Here is a 21,137-nt window from a genome sequence, read left to right as displayed (position 1 = left end):
AGAGGAAAGGAGCTCATTCCAAATTCATGGTTATTTATTCCTAAATTTAAACAACCAGAAACGGCACGCACACCCTGGTAGTATATACCAACCAAATTTATTTCGTTACCAAAGATTAAAATAAAAAAAAGATACATCATTAAAACACTTAACAAAAAATACCTTTCACCCAAAAAAAGTAGACCCTACAACAAACCTGAAAAAAAATGTATTGAATAGGACGCTGTGTATACTGGATGTTTGTTAATTAATTCAGTCGCTGGTGATAAATGTCATGGAATTCCCAGGATTAATAAAATCCGGTAAAATTCTACGCTGTGGTCTGTAAAGGACCTGCGATCACGAACCAGAACTGAAAATCAAGCAACGGACAGCAATCTGCAAAACATCATTATATACATTTTATATAAATACAAAATATGATGAATGAACAGCAAATCTGCAAAATGTCACCTTTGTACAATATGACAGAATGAAGATCTTTGGATTCATTCACACACACAATGCATTCAGATTCATTCTTGGTATTCAAACTGCAGCCTTAAACATGATGTTCACAGGGACATTTTCAAGCAACAGACGTTCTTTTTTTATTGTGTTAACGTTTAGTAAGTTGTTGGGTTTTTGGGGGGGTTTTTTTGTAGCGCCATCAGATGTAATGAAAGCATTGTAGTCCCCACTATATCTGCTATACCTCTAATGATCTGCTTCTCCTCCTGGTTGAGCCGTGTTGGCCCCAGATAGGGGCCCTGGAGCCAAACTGGTCCCCGCTCTGTGATCGCATCGCCATACGCGTCAGTTCCGATTTAGAACCCTGATACTTTTCGATTGGTTACATTGTGTCTCCTTCTTCTCATCTCCGTACCCCGTCTCTGCACATACTTTGCCTCTTTCTATTAATGCGTTCAATTCTTTCTTTCTTTTTTTTCTTGTTGGTCTCTCCATCACCTCCACCATCCGTTTGTGTTTCCATCGCTATACTTCTGTCCCACCATCCTCAGGCCAACGAGCGGAGTCCTAACCGCATATCCAGCTACATGGAGGGTGCAGCTCCCGCTGCCCAGCCTCGCCCTTCAGCCAAAAAGGTATAAGCATGTGGTTGGGGGCATCTTCAGGAGAGCCACGGTATGTCAAGGTGTCAGGGTGTGTGTGTAACGTTAGGAAATGGACCTTCGCTGAGAGGGTGCTAGATAAGTGGAACGGCCTTCAAGAAGAAGAGGTAGCTGTTAATTCAGTGAATGAATTAAAACACACAAGACCAAAACAACACACAAGGTTTGGGTTCTTGTAGGATAAGACCAGCGTATTTTTAATAGACTAGGACAGGGGTGTCCAACCTGCGGCCCTCCAGCTGCTGCAGGACTGCATCTCCCATACTCCTCAGCGAGCCCCTTAGCTGAAAGAGCATTATGGGAGATGAAGTCCTGCAGCAGCTGGAGGGCCGCAGGTTGGACACCCCTGGACTAGGCGTTCCTCTCTGAGTTGAGATAAATGTATCGTCTTTCAATCCGTCTGCTAACTAATCATATTCTAATAGCATTCCATTCGCTTTACTTCTTAATACACTAATTCTTAATTTGTTAATTCAGCTACAAGTGAGACACAGAGACGTGGTAAAGAAATTAGTTAGAGAGACACAGACTCTACGGGGCACGGAGTCTGCCCCTCCCACCGCAGGGTGACACAGACAGGGGGCTATGGGGCGCGGAGTCTGTCCCTCCCACCGCAGGGTGACACAAACAGGGTGCTATGGGGCGCGGAGTCTGTCCCTCCCACCGCAGGGTGACACAGACAGGAGGGGGCTATGGGGCACGGAGTCTGTCCCTCCCCCCGCAGGGTGACACAGACAGGAGCTATAATTATCGTTATTATCTGACTTTGTAATACAGATGGTGGGTAGTTGTAGGGTCACAGAGACAGATGGTATGACGTTTACGTGTGACGTGTAGAATTCCGTGTAACATTCCTTTTCCGTTGTGTAGCTTCTGCATGAGGAGCTGGCCCTGCAGTGGGTGGTCAGCGGCAGCGGCGTGCGCGAGGCGGCTCTAAGTCAGGCCTGGTTCTTCTTCCAGCTCATGGTAAGTCGTGCGGTTTCAGAGGGATCAGCCCTCTTTGAATGTCGGCCAGTCGGCGATGTGCACAGCGCTATGTATGTAGCTGTAACCACTTTTCACCTCCCTGTTGTCTCTTCGTTCTCCGCAGACCAAGAGCATGGCCCTTCACCTGTATAACTCGGAGAGACTGGACGCCCCCCGCAAGCAGCGCTTCCCAGAGAGATTTGTCGATGACATCTCTGCACTCGTGTGTAACATCTGCTCGGAGATCACCAGCAGATACCTCAAGGTCAGATAAAACTTTCCTCGCACCCTTCCTCATACCGGTCTTTGGGTTACATTCCTCGCCTCCATTTCATTCCTTCACTTCTGCCATTATTTTACTGGGAGGGTGGTAGATAAATGGAATTCAAACATGCATGGGATAGGCATACGGCTCCTGAACTTAAGACAAGACCAACGACTGATTACAGTCTTTACAGCAGGAGAACCTTGAGACTAGATGGGGCCAAAAGGTTCTTGTCCGTCTGTCCCCATCTTTGCTTCCCGTCCGTCTGTCTCTTTCTCTGCTTTATGTCTTCATGTTCCTCGGGATCTCGGCCATCGTTTCCCGACCTCTTTTCCGCAGGACACCGAGTTGGCCGAACGTCTCAACAGCAGTCTTGCTTTCTTCCTCAACGACCTCTTGTCTCTGATGGATAGAGGTTTCGTTTTCAACCTCATCCGGTCGTACTACAAACAGGTGAGGGTCTACCCCGGTCAAATAATCCAGAAGGTGGCCAACTCTGAAAAAAATAATAAATAAATAAACCAAAATTTTTTTTTCAAAAAATGTAAAAACCCATAAAAATGTAAGTCAACAATATACTCAGTCTGTACGTTTCCGCTGCCGTACGATATCATTATTTATGCAGGAACATCAACTTCTGTAGTGTCTGATACAATAACATAAGAGCTTTAACCCCTTAAGGGATAGAGGAAGTGAAGTGGTAGGTTGTGAGGGACTTGTCCGCTTACGGGCGGTGGAAATAAAAAAAATAAATAATAAAATATATATATATATATATATATATATATATATAAATGAAAAAAATACATGGAGGACGAGCTTTTGACAAAAAGACGATGCCTGCCAGTGGAGTGACCGGTCACAAAAGGGTATATTGACATTTTGCTCCTAAAGAAGAGACTTCAAGGTCTTGTAGGGTTTGTTTTTGTGGACCAACGTTCATAGAATGAGGAGAGTCAAATATGCTCAACTCGGCGGTCTCTTCTTTAGATGATGGGCACTTGGAAGGGCCTAGTTTTAAGGGAGAAAATTTCCCAAGGAACATAAGACTTCAGACTTGAACGGTTTGGAGATGGATTAGATGAACTGGTTCGTAACTGGAGTCCATTCAATGAGCCATCTAAACAAATTAGTATTAATTGTGGTTGATAATGGTTTGCAATTCAGCTCCCTGACTGCATTCCAATTCACAATCGTGGAATCTAGAATGTGCTAATAATGTTTAATTCACATGACATATACATTAGAATTGTTTTTTTTTTTTTAAACTAAGTACAATGATTGATATAGGATGCAAGATTGCACCTACTCCGTGTACTACATTGACCGCAATGAGCTTCTGCTGTGGCAACAATTAGAGGTTATCTTTTGATCTTATAGAATGTGATTATGTGATACAGACGCTAACCATTTTATATGTTTAAACAGTTAGGAATTATTCCTGCTTACTTGCTGATATAAATGTAGCATGTATTTTTTGTTCTTTACAAGTGACCTACAGATATTATGTTATGGCTGGGCTATAGGGACCTCTTGCTTTGATGTGAGAATTAGGACGTAACACGGTTATCTTCCCGTTAAGTATTTGGAAATGAGAGGGGCTCCACCTCTGATTTATGACGCAGAGAACTTGGTCTCTGTGATATGTTAGTTATGTGGAGCAGACGAGCAGTTTGTTTATATTACGGGGCTCTCTGGCATTTTCTGTCTGTGATGTGTAAGCCGGAGAAGACCGTTCCTGTCTTAGATTTATTGGATGTCGGGCAGGGAATTTATACAGCCCTTCGTTTTAATAAGATTGTGCTTTAATCTTTACAGGTTAACAACAAACTGGGAAAGACGCAAAATCCCAATGTCTTGATCTCTCTGCGCATGGATCTGACCCGCATCGTGTGTTCCCATGAACATTACGTGGCATTAAACCTGCCCTGTGGCTGCCTCTCACCCCCCAATTCTCCTTCTCCCTCCATCTCTTCAACTGCATCACAGGTAAAGTGATAAGGAGTCTGTCCCTCCCACCGCAGGGCGACACAGACAGGAGGGGGCTATGGGGCACGGAGTCTGTCCCTCCCACCGCAGGGTGACAGACGGGAGGGGGCTATGGGGCACGGAGTCTGTCCCTCCCACCGCAGGGTGACAGACAAGAGGGGGCTATGGGGCACGGAGTCTGTCCCTCCCACCGCAGGGTGACAGACAGGAGGGGGCTATGGGGCACAGAGTCTGTCCCTCCCACCGCAGGGTGACAGACAGGAGGGAGCTATGGGGCACGGTGTCTGCCCCTCCCACCGCAGGGCGAGACGGACAGGGCATGCCAGGTATGAGTGACCTAGTAACTGTTCCCCATCTCTCCCTGTCAGAGCTCCGTGTTCTCCAGCCCTGCTCAGGATAAGACGGTCACCAATATGTTCGAGCTCTCGGTGCCGTTCAGACAGCAGCACTTCCTTTCCGGGCTCATCCTGAGTGAACTGGCCATGATTCTGGAGCCAGACTTGGAAGGGTGAGACTCTCTGCTCTTTTATCTTCTCTCAGGGTTTGAGTTCCCTGCAAGAAGATTGTCCACCTCCTGCCGTGTTGTCACCCGCATTGTCTGAGACGCCCGTTTTTCTCTCCCTGCGCAGCGTGTTCTTCCTCCAGAAGAAGGCGATCAGCACTCTGCACAACCTGCTTTGCAGCCATGACACCGACCCCCGATACGGCAAACCAGTGGTCAAGGAGAGCATTGCCCGCCTTTACCTGCCTTTGATTGGCATCGTCATGGACGCCCTCCCCCAGCTGTACGACTTCACGGGTATTTACGGCATTTTGCGCTCAAGCTTTGAACGTTACCCTATAAACATACCTTCTAAATATTACACTGTTGGTGCTGACGCTGTCGTCTTCCCTAAGCGGAGCCCCACGGGCAGAGGGTACGACATGCTTCGTCCGCACCGGCAGACGAGGTGGACGGCGATGGAACCTTCATCAGCCAATCAGTTGCTATGGCAATCGCGGGAGCTCCGCTACCCTGCGTGCAGAAAACCAGCACCTTCCCGATGCCCCCTCCCGTGAGTGACCCTTCAGAGAACTCTCCCTCATCTTAGCTTCTTACTTTGACCCATTGACCTCCTCCTCCTTTTCATGTGACAATTCCTGTCCACCCCATCCATGATTGCCCTCTATCCTGTTCTTCGTTCTTTTTACCCTTCATCCAGTATGCACCCTTATCTTCTTCCCGTCCACTGACCCCTTTGCTCCATCTTCGTCTTGCTATCCTTGCCTTCCTCTTACATTCCCCACCCAAATGGACCTATTCACTAAAAGGAGAGCTGTCAGGAGGACTTGCAGAAGACTTGTATTTCAGCTCCTTTACGTCAAAATACATGACTGGCCCTGTGTAATGCATAGTTAAATTAGTGCGATTTCTTCAAAGCCTCTACACCCTTTGAATTGCGCCTTATACGGGGTCAGCTCGGTCCTTCTGCCATAACGATTAGCGCGCCTCTCCTGTCAACACTCGATTTAGTGAATAATCCCCAAAGTCTCATTCCTGGTCGTACCCTCCAGCCAGGGTTGTTGGTTTTTTTTTTGGCCCCCTCTCACTGTTCTCTGCCTCTGGTTTCGTAGCCGCCCCGTGCAGGTAACGTCCTCTCCGCGGAGTCCAGCAGGAATTTGCTCGTCTGCGTCCTCTGGGTGCTGAAGAACGCGGAGCAGGACCTTGTGCAGCGCTGGTTCTCCGGTCTGTCCGTCCTGCAGCTCACTCGGCTCCTGGAACTCTTGAGCCTGTGTGTGTCCTGCTTCCAGTACAAGGTGAGCGGCCCCTCCGTCACCCCCCCCGCCTGCCTTACTTTACCCCTTTCTGATGGCGCAACTATCTTTCTTTCACTTTTCTTTCTTTTTCGCCGCTAGGGTAAGAAGGCCCTTGAAAGGATAAACAGCCTAACGTTTAAAAAGTCTGTGGACATGAAGGCCCGACTAGAAGAGGCGATACTTGGAACCATCGGAGCGCGTCAGGACATGGTGAAACGCAGCAGAGGTGAGCGCCATTTTACGAGACTGACGCTGTTGTGTCCCCAGCGACCAAGCCTGGCGGGGTTCGGTTCCCGTAGTGAGGCGATGCTTACCAAAGATATAAAAACGTACATTAAGCAACCTCTAAAAGGGAGAACGGGAAAAGAGTTAAGAGGGGCTAGAAATACTGCCCCAGAAAAGGGCTGAAAATCCCTGTCATGCCAATAACTTTCGCCCCGTGACTCCATTCTTGCAGAGCGCAGCCCTTATGTGAGCCAGGAGAACGTGCGGTGGAGAAAGAATGTCACGCAGTGGAGACCAACGGGCGACAAAACGGAAAAGTGAGACCTTAGGGTGACGGTACCGCCGTGGCTGGCCATTGGCAGTCCAGCTGCAGCCCACGGCTCTTATCATCCTCGGCTAGTAAACCCTCAGGGCTCGGCTCCATGTAATGTTTGGCAGCCAAAGCTTTTAATTGTTCGATGTCCCCCCCCCCCGTTCCCAGGACAATTTGCGTAGGGCTTTTTTTTTTAAAAAAAATATCGCATTTCCCTTTAAAGAATCGCTAATATTTTCGGTTAATAAAATGCGTAATTAAATATTTCTGATGGTCAAAGCAAACATACATGTCATAGAATCATACCCACCGATGCCCCCTTTCTCTAATCTCCCGTGGCTCGTTTGGAGCGGGCAGGGGCGGTTGCTGATGGAACAGGCACCGGCAGTGTCTATACACGCCGTTGGATCCCCAGCATACAGACCACCCAAAATCCGGCAAAGCGTATGGACGCTGCTGGCCCCTGTACACCCGGCAGGCGAGTCTGCCCAAAACGCGTGATTATTATACAGGTAGAAGGGCTTTATGCAGTGTGTAGATCTTGTGGGGGGTAACTCAGCGTATCCTAACCGCTCCAGGTCTCAGGCAGAGCGGGAGCTGGATGTCATCGTGGAAGGCAATATGGCGTCCGAGGCCAATCTGGTGGTGCTGGACGCGCTGGAGATCATAGTGCAGGTGAGATGCCTCGGGTCGCTGGCCCAGGCGGAAGTGCTTTAGTGATTTAAAGGGGCCGTAGAGTCCAATAAATTGATTTCTCTCCCCCTTACAGACAGTGATGATGTCGGAGATGAAGGAAAGCATCCTGGGGGGAGTTCTTAAAGTGCTGCTGCACAGCATGGGTTACAATCAGAGCGCGCTGTACCTGCAACACTGTTTCACCAGCCAGAGGGCGCTAGTGTGCAAGGTAACAATACCCCAAATAAAGTGTATCCTTTACATTAAGCCCAGTCCGCCCCCTTTTAATGCGCATATTAATCCCGCTCCCCCCTCCAGCGACTGCCGTTTCTTTTCGAAGATGTTTTACCACCTCTGGACCCCCCTCACCGCCATATTGGCTGTACCATCACCTTGTTCCCTTTAACCCGTTGTGTCTCTTCTCTCCTAGTTCCCGGAGATGCTGTTTGAGGATGACACCGAGCTGTGCTCTGACCTATGTCTCCGGCTACTGCGCCACTGCAGCAGCGGCATCGGCAGCGTGCGCGCCCACGCCAGCGCCTCCCTCTACCTGCTCATGAGGCAGAACTTTGAAATTGGCAATGTGAGTAAAACGGTGACGGGGTTCCTGCCCTGGAACTTCCTAAATAACGCTAGAGAATTCCGTGGCTTCCACTCAGAAACAGGAGAAAAAGACGTCAACTAACGCAATAAAATGTTGCAGTAGGAGGCGTTAACAGACCAGGACAGGGGAAGTTACGGCGTTCGGACCATAAGCAAGGCCTTTTTATCGTTGTAGAATTTCGCACGTGTGAAGATGCAGGTCACCATGTCCTTGTCGTCTTTGGTGGGGACCTCGCAGAAGTTTAACGAGGACTACATACGTCGGTCGCTGAAGACCATATTGACCTACTCGCAGGAGGACATGGAGCTGAGAGACACCAGCTTCCCAGAGCAAGTAATGACACCACAATGAAATTGGGAACGTATTATAAGTAAATAACTATTGTAACGAGATTTGGAGCTTCGGGGTGTAAGATCAGGAGGAATGTTAGTGTACGGAGTGTCGTAGCGCGGGTATGTGACTGCGGTACACCGTGTCTCGCTGCTCCCGTCCTGCAGGTCCAGGATCTGGTATTCAATCTGCACATGATACTGACCGACACGGTGAAAATGAAGGAGCATCAAGAAGATCCTGAGATGTTAATGGATTTAATGTACAGGTAAGAATCCAGAGAGAGGTCTATTCACTAAACCAGGAGTTTGCAGGCTACATTAAACATTTAAACACGGTGGAATCCAAAACTATTTGCCAGATTCTCACATTTTTATCTGTAAAATCCAAGAGTCATGTGATCGAGTTCGCCAGTAGATGGAGAACGGCCACCTTTCTGGTCGACCGTATTTTACTTTTTCAGTCCAGTCCATGAAGCCTCAGACACTATGCCCCTGTGTTTGTGTTTAATATGTCCACCTTTAGATACTTTGTAGGACATCCAACCATAGGAGGCCAGACTCGTGTTCAGGTCAGGTTAGAGATATAGGCTCATTGCGTATGTTTTGCGTAGAGATGGCCAGCTTTTAAATCCAGGCTTGGCTGGAAGTTCTAGGTTGACCTTGTCCTACTCGTCCCTTCACCGCAGGATTGCCAAAGGGTACCAGAACTCACCGGACCTCCGTCTGACGTGGCTTCAGAACATGGCGGCCAAGCACACCGAGCGTGGGAACCACGCTGAGGCAGCTCATTGCTTTGTGCACGGAGCGGCGCTGGTCTCAGAGTATCTGAGCATGCTGGAGGACGGCAGACATCTGCCCGTGGGGTGCGTCAGCTTCCAGGTAGATACCCAGACATTATCTGTACTACCTCGTATGTTATGGGTGGTGGAACACTTTACCTCTCACCGAATTGTTCCATTTTTATAATAATGAGTTTGGGAAGCCATGGTCAACGTTGTGGACCAACTGTAAGCACAACGGAGGAACAAAAATGTCTGATTTGGTCAAATTAAAAAAGACTATCCTGGCGCGATAAGCTGATGCCCGCTTTGGCATATTGGGCTTTCTCGCCCCTCCATTAATGGTCTGCAGAATAAGTGCAGAATTAGCCGAATGTATAAATAGATTTATTGGGATGGAATATGGAATGTGTGTCACGCATATACTGTGTTTAACCGCTTCACGACAAAGACCGTACATTAATTTTGATTAATGGGTTTAAGGACAGCCGGTTGCCCTTAAGGGGTTATAAAAATGTCCCAAAAATGATCTGTTCCCAATCCTTCCCGTGTTTCCCTCTAGAACATCTCGTCCAATGTCCTGGAGGAGTCGGCGGTGTCAGACGATGTGGTGTCTCCGGACGAGGAAGGGATATGTTCCGGGAAGTTCTTCACGGAGGCCGGATTGGTGGGACTGTTGGAGAAGGCCGTGTTCAGCTTCGACAAGGTGGGCCGCCTCTGAACCCCCGCGGGGGCCGCTTTCCGCCATACTCCAGATTCTCCATAAGGCAACCTAGCAATGTACTCGGGATGCCGCTTTTCCAGGAGCTCCATAGGAGACAAAAGTCGTAGCCACGCAGACGCATATATTCACACTGCCACTCCTATCATGATCATTCTCCCGGTAATGAATATATATATATATATATATATATATATATATTTATATAAATGTTTTCGTTAAGGACTTATTGGGCAACCTCCATATATATAACGAGTCTGTTGGTATGTAACGCATGTGCGTCTGTCGGCAGGGCGGCTTGTTTGAGGCAGTGAACGAGGTTTATAAGCTGCTGATTCCCATCTATGAGGCTAACCGGGATTACAAGAAGTTGGCTGCCGTCCACGGGAAGCTGCAAGACGCCTTCAACAAGATCACCAACCAGGTGTGTGTTCTGTAAATCAGCCGGGGGGGGTCTTATATACATAGATCGCAGGCTGTTGGTACGCTACGGCTTACGTGAGCTTCAGCTAAAACGTGGCAAGTGTCTGGCGGAGGTTTGTGGGAGTTATAGTTCATTCTGAGATCCTCCAAAGAACCCCCACCGGGAAAACTGCCCACTCAGCAGATGCTGTCATATAGATAAATCAATAGATCGGTCAATAGATAGAGCCGTATTATCCCAAAAGACAGCAAAAGCTTTAGATGATGTCGATGCCTTTTTGGGGGTCAACGTAGAAAAAGATGTAACGTTCCGGAAGCTTCAGGTGCAGTCTGTTACTTTGGGGTGGAATGGAGACCTGTTGGATGTTACTGTTTATTAATCTGTGCTCTCTTTCCGTTCTCTCCTTGTTCCTTCCCCCTTTCTTTTTTTTTTCTCTATCTGCCCTTTTTTCTCGTTATCTTAAATGTCTCTCATCATGTATTTAAATAATATCCTATGCGATTTCTCAAAAATCCCAATATTCTTCTCCTTCCCGTAATCTGCCTTCCTCTCTCACACGTTCTGTGTCTCTTTGCTCTCCCGATATGATACATTCATACTTTTTCCCTCTTTTTCTCCCTCTGTCCATCCCTGTTTTTTTTTCCTCTTTGCTCCCGAGCAGATCACAGGCTGGGAGGTAGGCGGTGTGAAAATTAACCCTTTTCTCACATTCCCCACCCCCCCTCCATCGCTTCTCTTACCCACCATGACGCGCTGCACGGCAGCTAACCCCACGATAAGCACAGCCATGGTGAAAACAATCTACTTATGCACTAGGAGCGGCAGCGGCCCCGATATCCAAACGTCACATGGCGCATGTTAAACGGGAAACGTGATCCACAATTCTTGGGGCTTCGCTTAAAAAAATGGTTTTCCTAAAATATTTTATCATTTATAGACCTTTTCACTTAAAGACAATGGAAGTTCTTCCATATCTGATGGGACTTTTGCTGTATGAACACGGAATTCCCCCGTCAGCTGGGGGAATCCTTATTCCTGCGCACTCACTTCCTGCGGTAATGTGCTTGGCTCAGGAAGTGCTGAACACGCGCAACAGAAAAAACGTTTCCCCCCCGAAAAACAACTTTATTGTTATTTCCAATGCCTCATGTCTTTTGAAGATATAGAAACCGTTACATTTAATAAGTATCTTCTAATAAATGATGCAGGCGTTAGGAGAAGGGTCAGCAGGCCATTAAGTAGAACGATGTCTCTCGTGGTTGTGTCTCCCCCCCAAGACCCCTAACATTGAGCTGTAAACACTGAGCCAAAGGCCGACGTGTCCTCCATCAGTAACGCAGCTGTCCGAGTCCTACTGCATAACTAGAGGATGTTTTTGTACGTCACAGTGCATTGTTTTGTGTGTTTTGTGTGTGTGTCTGTTACACACGTGTCTTTTGTGTATACACAGAGATTTCTTGTGCTTTTAAAGGAGGGATGAAGGGTGCATATGTGTGTTTTGGCATGTATATGTTTATTAGGAGTGTTATATACATGTTTTATGTGTGTTGTTTTAGGTATGTGTATGTTTTGGCACTTTTATATGCACTGCGAGTATATGTGACGTGAACACTTGTAGCGTGTGTTTATACGTTGCTAGTTCTCGTTGGCATCGGCTGCGTCCTTCTTAGCGCTCTTTTATCCCGGGGTCTGTGTCGTATTCTAATTATTTCATCTTCTCTCCCGCATCTCTCCGCTGATGGGCTGATATGACTGGGATGTGTTGGTGAGTAGAAGACACGACACCTCTGCTAACTCCCTGCTCTTCCAGAGTTATAAACACCACTCTGACACAGCTACTCCACCAACGTTCTGCTACTCCTGCACCAACATACACAGATCTGACACAGCTACTCCACCAACGTTCTGCCATTCCTGTACCAACATACACAGATCTGACACTACACCCGACGGCTCTGCTATTCCTGCACCAACATACACAGATCTGACGCTACACCCGACGGCTCTGCTATTCCTGTACCAACATACACAGATCTGACACTACACCCGACGGCTCTCTGCTATTCCTGTACCAACATACACAGATCTGACTCTACACCCGACGGCTCTGCTATTCCTGTACCAACATACACAGATCTGACACTACACCCGACGGCTCTCCGCTATTCCTGTACCAACATACACAGATCTGACACTACACCCGACGGCTCTCCGCTATTCCTGTACCAACATACACAGATCTGACACTACACCCGATGGCTCTCTGCTATTCCTGTACCCAAAATACACATATCTGACACTACACCCGACGGCTCTGCTATTCCTGTACCAACATACACAGATCTGGCGCTACACCCGACGGCTCTGCTATTCCTGTACCAACATACACAGATCTGACACTACACCCGACGGCTCTCTGCTATTCCTGTACCAACATACACAGATCTGACACTACACCCGACGGCTCTGCTATTCCTGTACCAACATACACAGATCTGACACTACACCCGATGACTCTCTGCTATTCCTGTACCAACATACACAGATCTGACACTACACCCGACGGCTCTGCTATTCCTGTACCAACATACACAGATCTGACACTACACCCGACGGCTCTGCTATTCCTGTACCAACATACACAGATCTGACTCTACACCCGACGGCTCTGCTATTCCTGTACCAACATACACAGATCTGACACTACACCCGACGGCTCTGCTATTCCTGTACCGACATACACAGATCTGACACTACACCCGACGTCTCTGCTATTCCTGTACCAACATACACAGATCTGACTCTACACCCGACGGCTCTGCTATTCCTGTACCAACATACACAGATCTGACACTACACCCGACGGCTCTCCGCTATTCCTGTACCAACATACACAGATCTGACACTACACCCGACGGCTCTCCGCTATTCCTGTACCAACATACACAGATCTGACACTACACCCGATGGCTCTCTGCTATTCCTGTACCCAAAATACACATATCTGACACTACACCCGACGGCTCTGCTATTCCTGTACCAACATACACAGATCTGACACTACACCCGACGGCTCTGCTATTCCTGTACCAACATACACAGATCTGACACTACACCCGATGACTCTCTGCTATTCCTGTACCAACATACACAGATCTGACACTACACCCGACGGCTCTGCTATTCCTGTACCAACATACACAGATCTGACACTACACCCGACGGCTCTGCTATTCCTGTACCAACATACACAGATCTGACGCTACACCCGACGTCTCTGCTATTCCTGTACCAACATACACAGATCTGACGCTACACCCGACGGCTCTCTGCTATTCCTGTACCAACATACACAGATCTGACACTACACCCGACGGCTCTGCTATTCCTGTACCAACATACACAGATCTGACACTACACCCGACGGCTCTGCTATTCCTGTACCAACATACACAGATCTGACACTACACCCGACGTCTCTGCTATTCCTGTACCAACATACACAGATCTGACTCTACACCCGACAGGTCTGCTATTCCTGTACCCAAAATACATTCCTGATCCCAAATCCCTCTAACTGAACCCTGTCCCTCCCTTTTTTCCCCCCCAGACATTCAGCGTATGTTTGGAACATATTTCCGAGTTGGATTTTATGGCTCAAAATTTGGGGACCTGGATGACCAGGAGTTTGTGTACAAAGAACCTTCAATAACCAAACTGGCCGAGATCTCTCACCGTCTGGAGGTGAGGATGACCCCCGTCGCTGGCTGTGTCTGAGAACTGAATGCGGGAGCTGATCCTGGTTACATTGTATCGACGCTTTATGCAGATGCCGAGTTGCTGGCTTTACCGGTACCGGTACTAAACTCTATACTTTTTTTTTTCCGTAGGAATTTTACGCTCAGCGGTTCGGTGAAGGAAATGTCGTGGTTGTAAAAGATTCCAATCATGTAGATAAAACCAAACTCGACCCAAACAAGGTAAGCGAGGATGAAATTGGAACATTCTCCACTTAAACAAAACTGGGTGCGCCGTACAACTTATTTTGTAATACTTATCTTTTTTGTGCTGCCCATGCGTTCCTGACTTGTTGTATGTAGTTCAGATGTTCACCCTGGAATGGCACAAGAGATCTCGGGACTCTTCTTAGGGCAAGGTATTCAAGTTTTGTTGAATGGAACTTTGAGTGAAACCTCACGCTTTCTTCTTCTCCTGGTCCAGGCTTACATCCAGATCACGTACGTGGAACCGTTCTTTGACACGTACGAGCTAAAGGACCGCGTTACCTACTTCGACAAAAACTACAACCTGCGCACGTTTCTCTTCTGCACTCCGTTCACGCTGGACGGCCGGGCGCACGGAGATCTGCATGAGCAGTACAAGCGCAAGACGGTGCTGACCACCTCGCACGCGTTCCCTTACATCAAGACTCGTGTCAATGTGCAGCAGCGGGAGGAGGTAAGAGGACCTGGCTGGACAGCATGGAGAGCGGGCGGTTAATTGGGACACAAGGGACTTCAAGAAGACACAAGGGTAGGGACTACGGACGCCATGATAATTTGAAGATGATGGATAGAGGTTGGTCATTAGGAGGATCTAATGGGTCGCAGGTATGGGAGATGTGGAGACAGGTGGCAGGGATTCTGGAGGGCACTGGCACCGGATGAGTTACATTAGCTGTAAAGACCGAGATTAAAGCAAAATAAATTAACTCTTTGTGTTCTGCACTGTTGTAAAACCTCCAGGTGGTTCTGATCCCGGTAGAGGTTGCTATTGAAGACATGCAAAAGAAGACCCAGGAGCTGGCATTCGCTACGCACCAGGAGCCAGCCGACGCCAAGATGCTGCAGATGGTTCTACAGGGTTGCGTTGGAACAACGGTCAATCAGGTGAATAAATAATAGTGTGTGACCTGCCGGTGTGTACTGGAATGTAATAATGGCAGCAGAAGTTAGAGAGACTGGCTATAACCATACCGCATGAACTGAATATTTTAATAAGTCTTCCTTAAATCACTTCTGACCCTGATCTTTAAATCGAAGAGCATGTTCAGGGTTTGGAAAGCATTTAATTTCCAGGTCCACTTTTTTTCGTGTAACGTGCTGCTCGCTACCCGTGCCGGCCCTGCTTTTCCGTGTTCGCTGGTTGGCAAGCCCCGGATTTTGCCAACCATTTGTCTGCGTGTGGGTGTTGTAATGTAGTAATAATAATCAATGATCCTGATTGTATGTGTTATACGAAGAAGAGGTCGCATGCCGTGAGGGCCGCAACTAACTCTATGTGGACCTTGTCTTGCCTCAGGGTCCTCTTGAGGTGGCCCAGGTGTTTTTGGCAGAAATTCCAGAGGACCCTCGTCTTTACCGTCTACATAACAAGTTGCGGCTTTGCTTCAGGGACTTCACCAAGAGGTACGAGCTCGGCGCAGGCATGGAGACGAGTATAACGGGGGGAAGCGTGAACGCTGCGTGGGGTCACTTTAAAGGGAAGGTTGTCAGAGAATAGCCCTTTTATTTATGGAGACTTGATGGATGATACATCTTGCAGGGCATCTGTGATTTAAACCTAGCCTCGGTGTATAAAGGGTTAGATATTTATTGCCCCCTCCTGGGCCTTACAAAGTATTTCATCGCTGTGCTGTCGGTCTTTCCAGGTGTGAGGACGCCCTACGCAAGAACAAAAGCCTCATCGGTCCAGATCAGAGAGAATATCACCGGGAGCTGGAGAGGAATTACCACCGGCTAAAGGAAGCGCTCAGCCCTTTAACATCCCGCAAGATCCCGCAGTTATACAGCGACCTCCTGCCGCACACCAATGCCAGGTACAAGGGGGTTTCGGCAAACACCGGAACTTGGGGACGTGAAAATAATTAGAATAATATTAGCTGTGCCGCTTTTAGACGCAGATTTCACCTTCCACGAGGTGAACGTATAAAGTAAACATTTCCAAGACCGTTACGCTGGCTGTCCAACAAAAGTCGCAAACTGTAGTTGAAGTATGCTAAAAGCTTTGGTGGCAACCGCTCCCCCCTCACTACAACCTTCTCTCCCTTCCAGGGACTCCATGACCCGCTCCAGCCTGCGCAGGATCGAAGCCTAAACTTTCGGGGCATTCTCCGTGTCACTGCCGCCAAGGGCTCGGCCGCGTTGTGGCGCGTCGGCCCTCGGATACCAAATGAAATATTAGATCGGGTGGACTGCAGAGAGATGGTGGGATTTTAATCTTTATAGTAAGGAGACAAAGCTCGTGCTCTGATTGGACGTCCCCTGTGGCCACCTGAGAACCGGGCCCCTGCACTGCCTATGGGCCCCTCTGGTGATCGAGCAACAGGGGCGAGAAAGAGAAGAAGAAACCGCGAAGAAGAAACTGAAATTTTCCACACTGGATTTTAAAAACGGGGCCGCCGTGTTGCTCGATTTAATAGAATGAATTTGGGACGTTTAATTATTTTGGCCCACAACAGCCTTAACAAAGTCTCAGGGACTCCCTGACAGAATCACACTACAAACACTTTTAAACCCCCCCCCACCCCAACTATTTTCTTGTGTAATTTATCTTTTTTAACGGGCATTTTAAATAAGGGCCGCTTGGGCCCATGGTGTAGATGTTTTTGAGAATGATCCCATTTTTGGGGTTACGTGTTCCTCTGTGTGCATTCACATTACAGATACCAGGCCAGGTGTGAAACTTTTTGTGTTCTGCAGCGAGACCACCCGTGTTAATGACCCCTATTTCTGTTTAGCACCTGACGGGTGTGCATCAGTCTGTCGGCCTGTATCGCTGTCACCACGTCTGTCCTGCTTTAACGTCCTGTCTCAGCCCTCTTGTCTGTCCTGCTGCCCCCAAACATTTGTTGTCTGTCTCACATTTCCATCATCTTGTCCATAGCATAACACACCCTGCCCTATAACACTGCTGTCCCCGCCAGGCAGGCCACCTTCTCACCTGGTGTCACACTTGTCACTTCCTCTTCACCATCGCCGTGTGAGCTACTTTTGTAATAAAGTTAAGTGTTTATTGCGTGAGCGTTGTTCATTCATGCACAGAGAGAAGCTTTGGGCGAGTCATTTACACGTAGAGCAATGCATTCAGATATATATATATATACATATATAATAAATTCAAACCAATCCTGGCATTCATTCATATGTGGTGTTCAGGAAGGAGCCATACTGTTCATTCATGCACACAGCTGGTTGTAGCAAAACTCATACACACACACACACACACACACACTATAAATTGCATTCTATATGGATTCCAATTATACATTTCATTCATACACAGATAAAATCATCCATGTACATATTTCATTCATACAATGATCAAGTTTTGGCAGAAATCCTGCATTCTGATCTTGGCAGCGTACAGGAGGAAACTATATATATATATATATATATATATGATTAAACGATGTATAGACTAGATCTGATGGCAAGCAAAACTGGTAGGGCACTGAGCGGAAGCTGGTAGACAAGCACATCCTGCCACGGCCGGACTGGCCCTCTGGCACACCGGGCAAATTATTTCATTGGGGTATCCTCCTCGTTTTCAGAGATTTTAAATTAATTGTTAAAAATGAAGTTGACATGAATCTGAGCCGAAATGAATGTACGTAGTGCGTCGGATCAGTGTGGAAACCTGTGTATCCAGTTCATTCATACGCAGAGCTGTCTGCAGGAGGAATGTCCTCCGTCCAAATTATTCACCTCCCCTTTGCCACTTTATCCCAGTGGAAGAACGTGCCAGAGCCGTCAGCCGAGAGCAGGGGAGAGGCTGAGAAACGCCAGGCACAGCAGATCACAATCGCAAAGCCAAGAAAATATATAGCGCCTCGTTTCGTCACCTTGCCAAGGTGACAGAGGGGCCCCTGCGTGATTATTTCAGGTGCCCCTGCTACATGTATTCTGTTTCACTCTGGGCGGAAAGAAGAGTGGGGGGGGTCACTTCGGGCTGAATATATGCTGCTAGAGAGTAACAGCAATAAGGGGTCTGCGGGGGAGATCCCGGACCACCATTGCTGGTATCCTCCGCAAGTACTCGTATACAGCGAAATTGTAATTATTTTCCCAGTATTGCATATGATTTTATTATGATTATTGCATTTTTTTCTGATATCAATTGGTCCATTAGCAATTTTTTATCAATTTATTTAATGGGGGGTTATGTTTTACTATCACTGATTAATTGTTTCGTATTGAGTGTGGTCCGGGTTTTCATGCCGTGCAGATGAATGGAGGTCTTTATACAAAGAGACAGAAGAGACAGGTATAAGGTGGCTAAGGACGTGACCACATCCGCAACCAACGCTGTTATTCTATGGGGAAAGGGCAACCAATGAGACAGGCGTCTACCCGTCTTATATCACCCTATAGTAATCGCCACAGACAGACGGACCCACTGCCGTCACACCTTCCCCACTGTGTCGCATAGAGTATAAGTCAGGCATCAGCCATTCTTTCATATACATTTCCCACATTGCTGCCCCCTGCTTAACAGACCCCCTTCTGTGAGTTTATACACCCCACGTCCTGCAGGGGGCAGCACTTTACATGGGAATTACGGTATATACTGGTCCTGGAGAGAATGAAGTCAAACCCCAGTATTCTCAGTCGCTGGGCTCAGAGCCGGCCTTAGGCGTTGTAGCGCCCTGTGCGGACTACTCCTCTGGCGCCCCCCCTCACTGCCCCCCCTCACTACCCCCCCTCTCTGCCCTTTCAAACTACCCCCCCTTCAAACTACACCCCCCCTTCAAACTACACCCCCCCTTCTGCCCCTTCAAACTACATGGGCTTACCGAAACTAAATGTGAGGAGAGCCCTGCTCCAAGGAGCTTACGCTCTAAAATCTGTAAATACCCCATTGCCCTCTGTGCTGGCTCTTGAACCTTGGGAGGCCGTCACTGTCAAGGCCAGGAAGCGGCGCTGTCACAGATGTTATCCCTAAACAAACACTCTGAGTGCCGGCTCTCGCCTCAGCCGCTCTACACACCTGTCCTTTTTGTATCCTTTGTCCTAGTATAAACCCCAGCGCTGTATACAGTAATACCCCCCCCCGTGCTGTATAGAGTAATTACCCCCCTCCAGCACTGTATACAGTAATAACCCCTCAGTGCTGTATACAGTAATAACCCCAGCAATGTATACAGTAATACCCCCCAGCAATGTATACAGGAATATAACCCCCAGCGCTGTATACAGTAATAACCCCCCAGCGCTGTATACAGTAATATAACCCCCAGTGCTGTATACAGTAATAACCCCAGCGCTGTATACAGTAATAACCCCCAGCGCTGTATCCAGTAATAACCCCCCAGCACTGTATACAGTAATATACCCCCTAGCTCTGTATACAGTAATATAACCCCCAGCACTGTATACAGTAATAACCCCAGAACTGTATACAGCAATAACCCCCCAGCACTGTATACAGTAATATACCCCCTAGCTCTGTATACAGTAATATAACCCCCCAGCGCTGTATACAGTAATATCACCCCCAGCCCTGTATACAGTAATATACCCCCTAGCTCTGTATACAGTAATAACCCCCCAGCGCTGTATACAGCAATAACCCCCCAGCGCTGTATACAGTAATAACCCCCCAGCGCTGTATACAGTAATATAACCCCCCAGCACTGTATACAGTAATAACCCCCAGCACTGTATACAGTAATATACCCCCTAGCTCTGTATACAGTAATATAACCTCCCCAGCACTGTATACAGTAATAACCCCAGCGCTGTATACAGTAATAACCCCCCAGCACTGTATACAGTAATATACCCCCTAGCTCTGTATACAGTAATAACCCCCCCAGCGCTGTATACCGTAATAACCCCCCAGCACTGTATACAGTAATATACCCCCTAGCTCTGTATACAGTAATAACCCCCCCAGCGCTGTATACAGTAATAACCCCCCAGCACTGTATACAGTAATAACCCCCCAGCGCTGTATACAGTAATAACCCCCCGGCGCTGTATACAGTAATATACCCCCTAGCTCTGTATACAGTAATATAACCCCCCCAGCACTGTATACAGCAATAACCCCCCAGCGCTGTATACAGTTATATACCCCCTAGCTCTGTATATACATACATACATCCTCTCTTCATCAGGTCTGAAGCAATACTCAATACCTGATGAAGAGAGGATAACTCTCGAAAGCTTTAAAGTCTTTTAAATATTAGGTTAGTCCAATAAAAAGGTATCGCCGCATTCTCTGCAATGTTTTTTTTTTACATCGTGTCTACTGGACTAATACGTTACTAATACTATACATTAATATTACACTGCGTATAAACCAGCAAAGAAAGGCAGCAATTACATATTTTTGGTTGAAGTATAAAGATCATTGAGTTTTTTCATGCTATCTCCTCATGCAACCCATAACTTTATCTACATATACAGACATATACATACAAACATACATATATATATATATAAAGATGTACATATATAAATACATATACATATGTATATATGTATAAAAGTATATGTATATCTATGTCTATGTATACCTGTATGTATATATGTATAAAAGTATATGTATATCTGTCTATGTATACCTGTATGTATATATGTATAAAAGTATATGTATATCTGTCTATGTATACCTGTATGTATATATGTATAAATGTATATGTATATCTATGTCTATGTATATCTGTATGTATATATATGTATAAATGTATATGTATATCTATATGTCTATGTATATCTGTATGTATATATGTATAAATGTATATGTATTTCTGTCTATGTATACCTGTATGTATATATGTATAAATGTATATGTATATCTATATGTCTATGTATATCTGTATGTATATATGTATAAATGTATATGTATATCTATATGTCTATGTATATCTGTATGTATATATGTATAAATGTATATGTATATCTATATGTCTATGTATATCTATCTGTA

The 21,137-nt window shown here is 46.9% G+C and overlaps 1 protein-coding gene across 4 annotated transcripts in view; it reads left to right on the top strand.

Moving 5' to 3' along the window:
• The window catches only part of DOCK6 (dedicator of cytokinesis 6), a 48,019-nt gene extending 30,800 nt beyond the window's left edge, over positions 1–17,219 (top strand). For 2 of the 4 annotated variants that reach the window (XM_053462509.1, XM_053462505.1), the window contains 27 exons: positions 1,002–1,085; positions 1,983–2,078; positions 2,203–2,343; positions 2,683–2,796; positions 4,162–4,332; positions 4,701–4,840; positions 4,962–5,131; positions 5,230–5,387; positions 5,947–6,129; positions 6,229–6,355; positions 6,587–6,671; positions 7,246–7,342; positions 7,437–7,571; positions 7,773–7,925; positions 8,121–8,279; positions 8,444–8,544; positions 8,965–9,157; positions 9,620–9,763; positions 10,071–10,202; positions 10,864–10,878; positions 13,821–13,946; positions 14,093–14,182; positions 14,424–14,660; positions 14,948–15,091; positions 15,504–15,610; positions 15,853–16,020; positions 16,256–17,219. In XM_053462509.1, coding sequence (XP_053318484.1) covers positions 1,002–1,085; positions 1,983–2,078; positions 2,203–2,343; positions 2,683–2,796; positions 4,162–4,332; positions 4,701–4,840; positions 4,962–5,131; positions 5,230–5,387; positions 5,947–6,129; positions 6,229–6,355; positions 6,587–6,671; positions 7,246–7,342; positions 7,437–7,571; positions 7,773–7,925; positions 8,121–8,279; positions 8,444–8,544; positions 8,965–9,157; positions 9,620–9,763; positions 10,071–10,202; positions 10,864–10,878; positions 13,821–13,946; positions 14,093–14,182; positions 14,424–14,660; positions 14,948–15,091; positions 15,504–15,610; positions 15,853–16,020; positions 16,256–16,298 — 3,513 coding nt within the window. In that variant the 3' untranslated portion in view covers positions 16,299–17,219. The remainder of the gene's footprint in view (positions 1–1,001; positions 1,086–1,982; positions 2,079–2,202; positions 2,344–2,682; positions 2,797–4,161; positions 4,333–4,700; positions 4,841–4,961; positions 5,132–5,229; positions 5,388–5,946; positions 6,130–6,228; positions 6,356–6,586; positions 6,672–7,245; positions 7,343–7,436; positions 7,572–7,772; positions 7,926–8,120; positions 8,280–8,443; positions 8,545–8,964; positions 9,158–9,619; positions 9,764–10,070; positions 10,203–10,863; positions 10,879–13,820; positions 13,947–14,092; positions 14,183–14,423; positions 14,661–14,947; positions 15,092–15,503; positions 15,611–15,852; positions 16,021–16,255) is intronic. The other 2 variants (XM_053462508.1, XM_053462506.1) reach the window with 2 other exon arrangements.
• The last annotated feature ends 3,918 nt before the right edge of the window (positions 17,220–21,137 follow it).

Source organism: Spea bombifrons, chromosome 4, assembly GCF_027358695.1.
Source record: "Spea bombifrons isolate aSpeBom1 chromosome 4, aSpeBom1.2.pri, whole genome shotgun sequence".
Classification (NCBI taxonomy): Eukaryota; Metazoa; Chordata; class Amphibia; order Anura; family Pelobatidae; genus Spea; species Spea bombifrons.
Note: the sequence above shows the minus strand (reverse complement) of the source record. Positions and strands in the feature narration are given on the sequence as shown.